Genomic DNA, 15,121 nt, shown 5'->3' on the forward strand with positions numbered 1-15,121 from the left:
TTAAAAATGACACAAGTTTATATGTACGGGCTACACGTATAGTTGTAAATAACACAGTTAAAATGGTCAACAATTATTTAAATACAAATCATAACTGATGTTTATTTGTAACAAGAAAAAATTCTCAATGCCTATGCCAATTGAACTAAAATAAATCAAGAGACTTTAATGCAAGTGTAAAATGTATTCTAGTGTTAAAATTGAACGATAATACATATGATAAAAATGTCAATTGATGCATAACACAACTACTTTCATTTAGGTACGGGATACCTATTCATAAAACAAAAACTATGCCCTGATGATTGGGACATTTCTGTCTCTGAACATCTAGAATGCATTGTGTATAAGACACAGTCAATTGTTTGCGCTTACGAAACAATAATTATCAACAACATGAGTATTATTGCTAAACCGACAATAATTCCTTGCTAAATTTGTTTTATTAAATCGAGTATGAAGGTTACTAATGGCACTGGTGTAACGGTTAGTGAGTATACATTTAAATAGGATTTTACAGTTCGAACTACATAGAAAATAGTCTAATATTTTAATTTGTAAGTTTTGATTTTCGAAGGTCCATTTCATCATATCGATTTTGGCAACCGTTCTGGTACAGTAAGTACATAGTACTTAATACTAATTACCTGTAAAATAAAAATTGTAATACACGCAGAATCAATATTAGGTATTGTAAAATAATTAAAATTGCAATAGTTTTATATTCTATATATTGTTAATCTCACAATATCAATAATTTATATAGTTCTTATAAAGTATTTATATTGTACTATAAAACAATTATGTTATCATTCACATAAAATTGATCGAGAAAAATTAAAACCTAAAGAAAATTTTAGATAACAAGATTTAGAAGATGTTGTCATTTTAAATTATTTATACTAAGCTGCAAAGTAATCGTAAAGTATTTTGAATTCTTTGGGATGGATTTATATTTCTTATAATTATTTTGTAGAATCAAAACACTTCAAAATTACACAATTTATAGGGGAACGACTTCAAAAACACTACTAATATAATGGGTTATATTTAAAGATTAAATATAATATTTTAGCTTGATTAAAAAACCTTTCGTTTAAAAGTAAATTTGTAATAAAAAAATGCTGATTCACTGCACACATAATGAATATTCTGATGTTACATTAAACAAATTACCAAAATTGATAAATGTAATCTTCCAGATAAAATAATGTAATACTTTAATATTACTAAATAATAAACAAGATAATATATAATTTTATTGATTTAATCATGGAGGTGTTTCAAATTATTTAGCACTATAAACCATATAATAAATACTTACTAATAAACATCAGATATAAATTAAAAACCATAGGTACTATGTTATTTAAATAAAAAATATTGTTTCTCTTTTAAATTTTTAAACACGTTTTAATACATTTATTATTTGAAGAAGCAGTTTTTAAATATATTTCATAAAAAATTGTATGGACAGTTGAATACATATTTTAAATGGTTAACAGGCCTATTTTAAAAATAAATGTTTTTATGACATTTGATACGACCGGTTTATGAAATCATTATAGATCTTTATTTATTTCGTTGCGCATCTTGCTGTGATAGTTAAATTGGATACATTTCTGTGCAAAGATATTTTAGATTTTAATTTAGTTTTTCTTTTTAGTAAAGTTAGCATTTATATCATACGCCCAATATGTTTTTTTATGAAGAAGTGAATGTTTACCGGAATAATATAATCTTAATCAATAGAATATTAATCAAGTTACCAATTTGTTAAACCAATTTCGTTTTAATTGAAATTTATAATTTAATACGTGTATTTTTAAAATTACTATATTTTCTAGTAGAAATCTTAAAGCATTTCAAAAGTAAATAATATGTTTAAGACGTTTGGTTTTCAATAAATAGTAAAAAATCACTCAGTGGATTATGCAAACAATTTTGGGATTAAATATTTTTACACATATGAAGTCATCAATCAAAGATATCATTAAAAATTAAATATCGATATTTTTTGGGGTAATCGGTTCAATATTTTGCTAGAAACTTTGTACTGAGTATAAATTGTTTAACAATGTGAATTGTCGCAGGTGAAAAAGGAGCCAGAAAATAGGTTTTCTTTCAGTTAAAATAATTAATAGCGATGAAACGAAAATATAATTTTGTCTTCGCTGAGGTATTTTAAATTTACCGCGTAGGCGTTGTGCTCTCATGGGAAAATACTCGTGGGAAATATCCGAGTACGTCCGAATCGCCTGAAAAAGCTATCGAGACCGTAACGCGCGTAGCAAATACGTCTGCCTACATATTGGCCAAGCTCAATATATTATCAAGTAATTTATACTTGAGTAGTACAGCCGTGTGTCCAAGCCATGTATATCACACGTTTACTATGAACCAGAGAAAGGTACACGGATGATAATCACGTATCGAATATCGCGGTATTGGCCTTTGGCATTTTGATTTCGTATCCACTACTCTCTACTAGCTGTTGCTATTAATGAAAATAATAATAATAGAACGATTTGTAGTAATATTGTTCATCACATACTATGTAATGATGCAGATAAAATAGACATAGAATTCAAGAAAGTACCAAATTGTTTTGCGTTAATTAATATAACATACATTATCCTCCGTGTGAATACTAAAATATTAATGATCAATTCATGATTTGTTAGAGTTTTTTTAGTTTATATATTTATATTTTAACAGTAATGCAATTGTTTGCGAGAAAGCTACTGAAGTCTTCTGACTTCAGAGTACTTCCAACCGCCAATGACTAGAGCCACACCAACGCCCAGATGATAGTCTAGGAATCTTATTATAACAAAATTATGGGTGATCTAATTTAAATACTGGATTAAATAATTCGGCAACATAATTTGAACAACACTGCCAAAAATTCAAACCTGTGGTGCTTACATTACAACGCTGAAGGCGTCAAAGCTAGCTGTTATGAGGTGTTACCAAACATGTGTGGGTGCAGTGTAATAGAATAACACTTGAGTATAAACGAGCGGCCTGGAATATCTATGCGTTATCGATACTCAAAATATGTTTGAAAATAAATAATAATCTGTTACCATAGAAAATGTACCGTTTATAAGTCGGACATCGTCGTTTTATATATTTTGTGTAGGTATAGGAGGGTACTGCAAACGTTTTAGTGCCTCTACTCTCCGCCACAAAACAAAAACTAATAAGATGAATAACAATTATTATTATGGAGAAGACCTCTACAACAATAATCCTAGAAAAGGTTATATCCGGAGCCCACGTTCGAAATTAGGATTACAGTCCTCCCACAAGTATATCACGGGATACCGCACACATCTTCTGTTATTATGCGCCTTGCGTAATTTTAATTGACGTTTGCGGTTTTTAACGGTTTACTATTAAAATCAATCACGTACCAAATTATCTTAGGATAAATCAGTTTACGTTTTCATAATTACTCTTTGAATCTTATTAGTCTAGACATAGTTTGAAATAAAAACGTGTAATTAGAATCGACGTTTTTTGTTCGATTGAATTATTAAGATTTCTGCTCAGATAGTGATTTTACAGTCTGCGTTTTTTTCCAGGAGATTCATGATGTTCTAATATCTTGAACCATTGATTTTGGAAGAATTCAACTTCATTTAGACTACTATTTATTTTGGATAAACATAGGAATTTTTTTTTTAATAAGAACATAATCATATTTTGCTTTAAACTTTTTAGGAAAAAATCATCAAATTATCGTGTCAATAATATAATATGATTTACTTGGTGTCATTACATTGGATGAGTTTTTTCAATCGCAAAAAAAAATTGTTTAGAGAGCGCAATAATAATAATAATGTTATAGCAAATGTCGATTAGCGTCTAGAGCTTCGTTGATGATTTTGGGTCGTTTTGAAAATTGAACGTTTTTATTTTTCTACAAATTTCTACAAGTTCAATAACATTTGTGTGATCTACGCAGAGATTAGTTATACTCAAGATTACATTTTGAGTATTATTTAGTAGTTTTTTTGTAATATAATGGAAATAGTGAGTTTCTCTCATACAGAGGCACTGTAGAACAAATAGATAATTTGTCACGAACACTACAATGTTAAGGGTTATACCTTATGGTTTTTCGAGGCGAAATCCAGTACTTATATGCGCGTTGGTACGAATACACAGTGTAATAATGATTGTGTTACCTAAAAGCGAAATAAAATAAAAGATTACAGGTTGCGTTTTGGTAGGCAGATTAAAATTGAAATTACATACATTAATTCCACAGCGCAGACCACAACAAGATGACTCTTTGCATCGTAACCTCCCAGCTAAGCGCTCGGTATTTTTTTTGCTTGTGCGAATATTTTAACAACGGCAGTAAATAAGTGATATGCAACAAAGTTTATTCTCTGAACGTCTATAACATTACGACCCGTACAGTCTGCCTCATACAATCTGTACGCCCAATTTGTGTGGTTTATAAATGAGACTCATATGTTATTGGCAAATTGAACGCACGCACTCGTTTCAAGTTAAACAGTTTACAAAGCATTTTAAATAACACGCCTGTTAAGACTCATCAATATTCCTTTTCAATATTTGTTTATTATTGAAGACCACTTATACGCCTGCACCCATTAATATATTACAATATTGTATTTACTCTTTTTGTAGATACGTTTTCTGTTGTCATGTCCATTACCCGCTGACCATTTTACCGCCCACGCGAGCTTTGTTATAGGTATTATTAGTGAATAGTGTTATTATGATTTTCGTATTTTGTTTTTGGTCATCGTGTCTATACACTTGTAAAAGTCCATCCAGCGAGGTAAATTACAAAACCAGAGATAGATGCCACCGTTTTTGTTTTAAATGAATTTAAATATGATCCTCCCCCGTCCAACAATGGTACAGGAACTGAATAAGCAGCGGGCGTCCATAAAATAGCTGTATAAGTTTAGTGTAAACACTAGTATCGATCATTGTAATGCCACCGGTACTGCGCATATATAATATTGTTTTTTACATATTTTCAAATTCATAATAAGTAATTTTTACATAAAATTCGTTTAGTTTTTTAACCACATTCGATAAACATAATCATTTTAAGACGCTGTCAAGTATCTTATTACTGTAAAATTAGAGTTTAGTTACTATCCAAAGAATGAAAACCNACATAAAATTCGTTTAGTTTTTTAACCACATTCAATAAACATAATCATTTTAAGACGCTGTCAAGTATCTTATTACTGTAAAATTAGAGTTTAGTTACTATCCAAAGAATGAAAACCATAAGAAGAATTACTAGTTAAATTATATTTATATTTTTAAAGTAGCGTTGAATTTTGACAAAGTTCAGATTACTGTGTAGAATATATTTACTTTTGTTTATTTGAGTGTAATAGTGTAATATTGTTTTTTTCTCATCAGTTACCAAAATTTTAATGAGTTTATTTTAATCTATAAGCTATAATCTTTCATAAAAAAAAAAATGTATTCAATAAATTTATATTTTTATTCTTAAAAAAAATGTTTTTCTGGAGTTGGTCAAAATGTAACAACTTAACTCGTTGTCAGATAAGTTGTTACAGATACTTTTTACTAATATATTATACTAAAAATAACAAAGGAAAGTAATAATATTTTGTCCTTAAAAATACATGGAGGTATTTTTATATTTATTTATAAACTTTGTACTTCGAGTTCGTTAATTTTCTGGACTAAATATTCTAATTTTATCAAATGTACTAAAAATAATAATTTTTCGGGGGTAATAAATATATTGTAACTTCTTACTCTCATGTTGCTGTAACAACTAGCCTCATGTAGAATTGTTTAATCACACAAAACCGTGTAATTAATTTTATGATTTCAAAATGTAAAAATAAAATCAAATTTAATTGTTTGCTAAAAAGTTGAAAGGAAAATGTCTCAGAAATTTTACTTTGACACAAAAAAACATAAAAATGCGATTAAATTTTGATATTTGTAAGAATAGATAATATTTGCCTATGAAATTTTTATTAGTATAGTGTAATTAAAATTTAAATATCTCAATTGTAAAAACTTGGGCCTTTGACAACTAACCCCATTACTCCTTACATAACATCTAAATCTAAAGATAGTATTAATTCATGTGAAACTTAAAACTACCAATAATGGTATCAAAAGCCAAAAATATTATTTGTGATCTAAATTAATCATTTACCAGGTGTAGGTAGTCGCATAGATCACCAATAAAACATAGATATTGCTAATTTCTTTGAATTTTTTACGGCCTGTTATACCGTACTGGTTTTTTTTTTTACATAAATTGTCTGCATATACTACACTACAAAAGTATAATCAGAAACAGAATTTTAATATATATGAATAATCTTTCATTTAAACAAAATCGCTAAATGAGTTACAATTGTTGGTGTTTTATTATTTATGGTTTTTACGGTTCTAAGTTGTACAGAAAAATAGAGTAACCTAAACGTAGATTTGATTTACCGAAGTTTATACATAATGTTAAATTCAGTTGAAATAAAAAAATATTGATTTATACTTACACTGTAGTCGGTACATTAGTCATCAGAATATTTTATTAACATTGATGTTATTTAAATGTATTATTATCACATTAAAAAATAATAGTTTTATCACACCAAAGTGTAATTGAATTCGTTGTAAATACGCTGTTAATTTTATTTAATCAAGTTTTGAGATCTTAAATGACATGAAAATAAATTGGTGCTTTTAGTTTTTAAAAGTATTTTAGAAAAACGTAATAATTTAATATAAGCCATTAAAATCGTCTGGCTATAATGTATGGTAATGTGATAGTTAGTAATAAATTAAGAGCAAATGTATAAATGTATTAAGCAGCTTGATCTCGATTTTCCATAAATAAATGCCAAAACGACAAACCGGAATAATGAACAAATTAGAAAAAGGTCAGACGATTTGGACCAGTATATGTTTGCATTTATTTAACTAAAAATTACCAAAAAATAAATGAATATATTATAAAATTCAATGACCTTACAATGGTATTTGTAATGATTACATTTATATATAAGTCAGTTTAATTGTGTTATTTCTAGTTTACTTATTTTAAATTGAAATAATTTAGTTGATGTTTATTCAACTGATTGTTTTAAAAAAATCATTTCTTTAATAAGTGCTTATAATAAATTAAGAAATTGTATCATGCGACTTTTCCAAACATCAAGATTGTCTAAAATGAAAACTGCTACACACGTTTTTTACTTTATTCTCTATTTTTGCCCAACATCCACAGCCATACATCATAGTTGGTCTCACTACAGTCTTATAGAATTTACCTTTCAGCTTTATTTTAAAAATTGGTTAAATAAAATTATTTTTTAAATTTGAAATTAATCATATATCATTATAGAATATTTTTTATGCAATTAACGTTAAATACTGTTGTAATTCTTATACAGCATTAGGAAAATCTCAATTTTTTTATCTAAATAAAAATAGTATTATCTTTTATTATAGCTATATGATTTTATAAATAGTATAAATAAACACCATCTGAGATAACAAGTATCTAGAAATTTTATTAATCTACGAGTAATGAGATTTTTGTAGTATTTAGAACTCATTAATGTTTATCGAAAATAATTCATTATATTTCGTACATTTTTGAAAAATAAAAAAATTTAAAACATTCTCCCAGAGTCAAACTTACTATAAAAATTATCCATCTATCTATCTATCGAACATTTTTTTTTTTTTGATGTCACGTTAGTACTTCTACATTATAAAATGACGATAGGTTTGTCAATTATTTGTAAAAAAAAATATAAAGTTCATAAATTACAAAAAAAAAAGATCAATGACAATTATAGTAACTTAAATATATTAATAAAGAAAAAATGCTTGATTTTGAACAATATAATGTATTCAATTGAAAAGTAATAATATGTTAATTTATGATAAAACTATATATCAGTTATTAAGAGTACTTTAGATATATCTTTAATATATAAATAATTAGTTGTATAGTTTATGTTCGGAGCTAATGTTACTGGTTTTAACTTGGAGCCAGATGAAAATTATAACTTGGCTTGTTTTCTACTTGTTCTTATCATTTTTATTGTTGTGATTATCATAATGTTTGTGTTTGTTAGTTATGTAAAAAATGGTCAATAAATTATTTATATCTACATTTCAATCAACTGATTCTTGATCTAATTTGTCTTTTAACTTCACAATTATTATTATTTTTTTTTAACACTTCAGTTATTTTTTTATAATACAGTATTCAGTATCCAGTACTTAATAGGTTTTTTACACTTTAAAGTATTTGTTGGGGTATAACAGCCTTTGATAGTAGTCAGTACTAATAATTTACAATATGTAGTAAAAATTATTGAACACTTGATGGCTGATACTGATCTCTTTATTTTGAATTATGGTTAATGTATAATGTGATTTATTAATAATACTAACCTATTTAATAACAGTAAATATATAGTATTTCATTATTGTGATTTAAATGAGAATGCTATCTCCATTATTTTTTATTAAATAATGATATTTCTTATTAAAGTATATTTCATGAAGTTTTATTTATTATTATGAACTGTTAAATAATAAAATGGTTAAAACAATACTTTTAATAGTTTGATTGCAATCTATAATTATTTTTATATAATTTGTTAGAGAAAGTACAAAATAAAATATTTTCTGGCTGATAAGCTATTTTGTTGTATTAATTTATGTGATATTAAGAGACATTTAAACCATATGAGTATAGAAAGATTAAGAGTAACTAGAGTTTGTACTATATTAACCATATTGCAAAGTTAAAAATTGTAAATTTTTGTGTAATGTAGAAATATTGGCCTATACATTACAACTATAATATTAATTGAAAATTTCATGTATCAAAACTGTTAATCGAATAATAAATATATGTTAAGTTTATTCTTGATTTAGATTTACTATTAATTATAAAAGTCACCCTACAATAAGAAAAAATTAATTTTCATATAAACTTGATATTTTTCTTAGTTTATTAAAATAAATAAAACCTTATTCAGTAAAATTTTATAATATATTTATTATTTATATAAAAATTGGGAGAATTATTTTTATTATATTACACTACTTTACAGATTAAAACAACTTCGTATCAAAGTTAAAATAAAAAATTAACATTTGATATAATTTTTACATGTTTTTTCTACCTAGAAAAACATTTTCAACAAAGTATATCGAAAAATAAAATTGGTAATATTTTTAATATTAACAATTAAAATAGTTTCTAATAGGTGAATTTTTAAAAAAAGTATAACAACTTTAACAAATAATAATTATAGTAATAATTTGGTATTAAAGTAGCAGTATTTTTTATACTTGGTTTGAAAATTTTTTTCATAGCAACCATATGTATATAAATGATGATGAATATCACACAAAAATCAGTTGCGAATTATTTAAGTAAAGCAATAATCTATCATTTTTAGTATAAAATGGCTAACATTATTACAAGAGTAATGAGAATTGCCAAGAAGAAATTTGGCTTAAGAAAAAAATCCAAAGGTAATTCTATGCACATTTGAATGTTTACTAAATTTATTTCCTCTATTTATGATTAATTCTCACGTGTTATTATAATTTTGATTTTTATTTTATTTAGTCATCTCAGTAGATTGTGCATCACAAACAAATACAATGGCAGAAGAAATGGTCGCTCCAATAAAATCTGTTACAGAAATAAATATTTTAGAGTCTCAGATTAAAGAAGTAAAAGACATGGCAGTTCAGACGTCTCTATTAAACTCTCACAAATTTACTCAGACAAATAATAAACTTATTTATAATGTGTCTGAGACACAAACAGAAATGTCGTTGTTTAATTCGTTAAGTTGTGAAACACAAACTAGCGTCTCAATAGAAAATCTTATTTTAAATACAAAATCTTTGGACGAGCCTCATAATTCAAATTCAAAATTGATAAATTATATGCACACTGGAGAACCAGTGTGCCTCTTATCTACTAAAAATGAGCCTCTTTTAAAAGGTATGTTTAATTTAACCACTGAAGGTAAATTTGAACAAGATTCTAATAAAAATATCACATTAGTTAATGAATTTAGAGAGCATGATTTGCAGTCATGTACTTCGTTGCCCTTAGAAACATCTATAAAAGGTATGATTACTTTAAAATTGAATGAACATATTTTAATTAGTAATTTAAAGATTTATGTTAAGAAAAAAATTTTTTCATTTTTCTTTTAAAGTTGTGACCACAGTTATTTATTTTTTCATATAGCTTGCTATAAATCATCATTTTTAAAATAGGAATTTCTGTTTTGGATTTTTATACATAATTTTATGCTGTTTTTAATTTGTGTAATATTAACTGTAAAAAAAATCGTTAACTTTACTATAATTTTGATTACTTTAAAGTCATTATATGTTTAGTCATGAATAAATTTAAATAGACGTGCTTAATTTCTAGGACTTTGTTCTTTATAAATATTTTTATTATATAGGTTAAAATAATTAGTTAAAATGAATTTAAAAATTGCATTTGTAAAATTTAAATTGGATATTAGCAACTATAATTGAGTATAAAAAAAAAACAATAGACTTTAATATTAAATTTAAAAAAGAAGTATTAGAAATTTTTATAAGTAAAATATTTTTTTAAATTTATATTTTAGAAGATGTGTCGAATGATTTGTCAAATGCTGAAGTGTGCGTTAATAAAACATATTCGGTAATNTGCGTTAATAAAACATACTCGGTAATTAGAAATCATATATTCAATTTTTTTCTATTTATCTAATACTGAACACTTTAGTTTTTTATGTTTGACTCTTACTATCAAGCATAGTTTTTTCAGAGAGGACTTAGATAAATAAAGCCATAATAATTAATAAATAATAATAACAATTTAATAGAATGACGGTGTAGAGAACAAGCAGACAAGAACTCAGGTCGACAATGGACTAAAAATCTATACCCTGTTTAATATTCCTCAAATTCAATTAAGGAATAATTATGTATATAACATGAGAGTGCTGTATTGTAAAACAGATTATATTTGCATGACAAAAGTAAAAAATGAACAAAACATAAGATTTATGGAAAACAGTATGAATTCACATTACAAACAAACACAAGATCACAATTATAAACCGCAACGTGATGAACTCTGTGCTGTTAAATATAGTAATGAATAATTTTAATTATTAAAATAATATGAAGATAAGTAAACTTCATACGTATGTATGATAGATAGTTAATTAATCAGCTCAAATAATTTATTAGTATCTTTTTTCTTTTATATGAGTGCATCATAACTCATAATAATCAAATAGCGTCTTTAATAAAAGAATATTATTAACCAAAAAAAAAAATTTCCATTATTTTCTTATTAATATATGAATTTTCATTTAGGTGATGGTAGTTGGTATAGAGGAATTTGTATTGATATTGAAAATAGTGTGGAGGGAAGTAATTTTTATATTATTAATTTAATTGATTGGGGAGAGTCGGTGTCTGTAACATCTTCTGAACTGCGAAGATTAGACATTTTTTATATGAAACACGCACCATTGGCAGTTAAATGCATCATATTAGGTACTTATGAAATAATTAGTTTATTTGTTGAAAACTTAACAATTTTTTTTATTTAGATTTCAAGTTATTTAACGCACATCAAAAAAATCTGCGTAAACTACAGAATAATGAATATAAATGTAAAATAAATTTAAGACTTGGCGACCGTAACTTTTTAATATCTTCAAAAACAATTATGGACATATTACGTGATCGTTAAAATTATTGATATTTCTTTATACTTTATATTTTTTTTGTCCAGTATTCAATTAATTAACTTAACTTGTGTTTAAAGAAATTATTTACTGTTTTCATTATATAATTAAAAAATAATATTAGCTACTTTGTTTGTTGAAGATAAATTTATATAATTAAAATGATTTTCTATTTATTAGATCGTTTTTCTTTAGTAAATATTTTGAGATCTTGAAAAATACAAATTAACAGAGGTACTATAGATTAACTTTGTGTTTAGAGTTCCCTTGTGCTACAAGTAATATTTTAATGATGAATGGAAAACTCAGTTTCGTCTCTATTAAAATATGATAGTTTTTACAAAATCGACAAGTTTAATGACTTAAGTTTTGTGACTGCATTTTATTCCATAAAATTTTGAAAATGAATGTGTTCAAAGTTAAAAAATAAAAAAAAATGAATAAAAAGTATAAATAAATTAAAACTACATAAGTTATTAATACTTTATATAAAAATTACTGTAGTACAAGTATCTCCATAAAAGTGAAAAAAAATGCCGAACTTTAAAATATAACTAGAGTTGTTGATATTATAAAATTCTGGTCATTATGTAATTATTAAGTATATATGGTATCGAGTGACAAATATATCATATATTTCTATTATAATTGGGGGGGGGTTAGAGGCGTTTCAGTAACGAAGAAGGATAGATTTATTCTGTCGTTGCGACAATGGCTAGTAACAATAATTATAATACCGATCCGTTGAATGAACTAAAATGTTCTATTTTCGACAAATATATAATTAGAATATGATAAATTTTAGATCACTGTTAAATTTTCTCATGTTAACCTGAATCTGAAGGTGTTTTCTCTTGAAACCAAGTAAAATAACTTTTTACGAAAATACTTTTCATGTAATTTATCAATAATTTAATTAGATCTTATTTTTAATAAAGGCATAGAACTTGAGTCATTGAAAAACATTAATAATTTTTGTGACATTTGTTTTACAGGGTAATTAAATTAAAATACTACGCTCTATATTTTATATTATTAATTAAATATTATTTTCCTAATGAGTGTATTTTGAGCATTTTTCTCGGGGTGATATTGTGTGTTATTATATGTTTAAAGCTATTTTGGTGGAGAGGTATTACTTTATATATCATTAAGAGATAACGTAAAATGTCAAAATAATCAAAATTAATAAATACAATTTATTATACAATTTTGAAGTATAATTGTTTAAATTAAAATTTGCTCATATTTAATATTCAAATTATTGGTCATGGAATGACTTTTGTTTTTTTAGTTTCATAAAAAATCTATATTTAATGCTTCACATTAAAATTGTTCATATAATTTTTTTTAATTATTATTAATATGCATTTTTTTTTTATAGTTGTGTAATATTGTAACCGCAAAATATTACGATGTTTCACTATTAAAATATTAACTGTTTTTAATATACGAGTATAAATGTTAGTTCATCAATAAATTTATCTTTAAGATTCAATAAAAGTGATTCGGTCAGTAACTAGTAAACAAATTTAAAAATAAATCAACTGTACAGTTATTCAACATTGAAGGTTTTCATTGAAAAACGTTTTATATAAATTATCTTGTTTTTATCATTCGTGAACTTTTACTTCGTTTTATACAAGTTTTTTTTGTTGGCTTTGATCTTTACAGAAATTTTTTCTCGGTAAAATGTTATAAATAATAAAAATAAATTTCAGTAATAATTTAATATGTACTGTACGTTGGAAATTTATCTCTGAAATACATTCTAAAAACGTATCACAATTAGCATACAAATAAATAATAATTACTAATTAGTGTATTTTAGTAAAGAGAAGAATGTGTAAAATATTTTCTAATGCTATAGAAAACTAGAATAGGAGATGTTCAACTTGTTTTTTCAATGTTTTGTAACAAATGCAAGTGCTAACAGTAGAATAAACTGGCTTTAAAGAGTATTATTTAGTAAACACATTTTAAGTACAGATAATCGCTGTTAACATCGTTTGCTTATCGAACACTCTTATAATTTTGGTTAAATTATAGATCGAGTTTTTTTTTGTGAATGGCTTGTTTATGACAATTATTTATATAGATAATATTTTATTAATGTAGCATTCGTGTAGTATTACAATTAATTGCAGTTGTTTAGGTACAACTCTGATAAATAGCCAATAACTTGTAAAGCTATAAAAATAAAATTGTATCGAAATAAAAAGAACACAGAAACTGCCCAAGACGGTGCCAATGTTATTTTATTCGCTTCAAACATCGTAACCGGTAGCCGTATATTAAATAAGTAGGTATTATGTTGATGCATAAACTTTGTTTTACCCGGCGATTAATCTAAAGAGGGTTGTGACGGGTTATTATAATAAATCCTGCGCCCATAAACGAATTAAAATAATATGACGGTATTGCGACAGAGGCGACTGCGTGAAATGTAATCGAGTAAAACCAGTTTGCCAGGACCATTCATCACAAACGATATGGTCGCGAAAACCAGTGGCAATCGATAATGATTTTCATCAACTCGGTCGGTCAGTCACCAGACTAAGCTCATTGTACTCTTCCGCCGAGTGTAATGACAGGATAGGTTTTCTTTAAAAAGCGTTTTTCGAATCGATTACGTCGTCTCTGCCGCCGATCGTCATCCATCATTAACAAGAAAAGGCCAAGATGTGTTGTTATTATAAACCGATTAGATTGCTGAGAGAGTAACAAAAAGGTACAACAGCGTTCGAATTATGATTAATTATCAGCCGGCGGCTGGCAAAGAGTTTTCTTTTGGGTATCGGCAGACAAGTAGGCACTTCATTAATAACTTATGAGAACAGAACGGATGTAATAATTGTCGGAGACATGTTTGTCGTAAAGAACGAGCCGAGTGGTCGTCCGACGTGTCATCGTTGTTAATGACAATGCGACAAATCGAACGTTGAAGTGAACTCGCTGGCGAGGGATAAAGGGGAGGGCTTGTTTTGCGCACGAGAAGCTGTTGTGTGTAGGGGCCGGTTGGGATTCTAGTGATTATAGACGTTTGGTTATGATTATTGGTTTCGATCCCAACACGCATTGTTTACGCCATCGTTTTTTATTCTATTCTCACACGCGGGACCTTAAAGGAATGTCCGGCAAAGATCGTGATCTAATTTACGACCCAGTCCAATCGAAATGCCTAACACCAATTATCCGACGGTTTCGCGTTAGCAAGCAAATATTTACCAATGTCTGTTACGAGTATAGATCTCCATCAGTACACCAGAGGACCTGTTGCGTCCAGGTTGCTCGTGATACACATATTATAATAATATGGTGTC

At 26.4% G+C, this 15,121-nt stretch overlaps 1 protein-coding gene across 2 annotated transcripts; it reads left to right on the forward strand.

The window, feature by feature from the left end:
- The first annotated feature begins 553 nt into the window (after positions 1-553).
- Positions 554-11,908, forward strand: LOC126901029 (uncharacterized). Of its 2 annotated transcripts, XM_050677154.1 has the most exons (8): positions 554-618; positions 9,394-9,555; positions 9,653-10,036; positions 10,100-10,165; positions 10,683-10,738; positions 10,923-11,193; positions 11,422-11,604; positions 11,661-11,908. In XM_050677154.1, exons 2-8 carry the CDS (start codon positions 9,486-9,488, stop codon positions 11,801-11,803), a joined length of 1,173 nt encoding a protein of 390 aa, XP_050533111.1. In that variant the 5' UTR covers positions 554-618; positions 9,394-9,485; the 3' UTR covers positions 11,804-11,908. The 2 variants fall into 2 exon arrangements, with proteins under 2 accessions (XP_050533111.1, XP_050533110.1); XM_050677153.1 differs by having other exon boundaries at positions 9,653-10,165.
- Positions 11,909-15,121: the final 3,213 nt, after the last annotated feature.

Source organism: Daktulosphaira vitifoliae, unplaced genomic scaffold (assembly GCF_025091365.1).
Source record: "Daktulosphaira vitifoliae isolate Bord-2020 unplaced genomic scaffold, ASM2509136v1 Scaffold_3, whole genome shotgun sequence".
NCBI lineage: Eukaryota > Metazoa > Arthropoda > Insecta > Hemiptera > Phylloxeridae > Daktulosphaira > Daktulosphaira vitifoliae.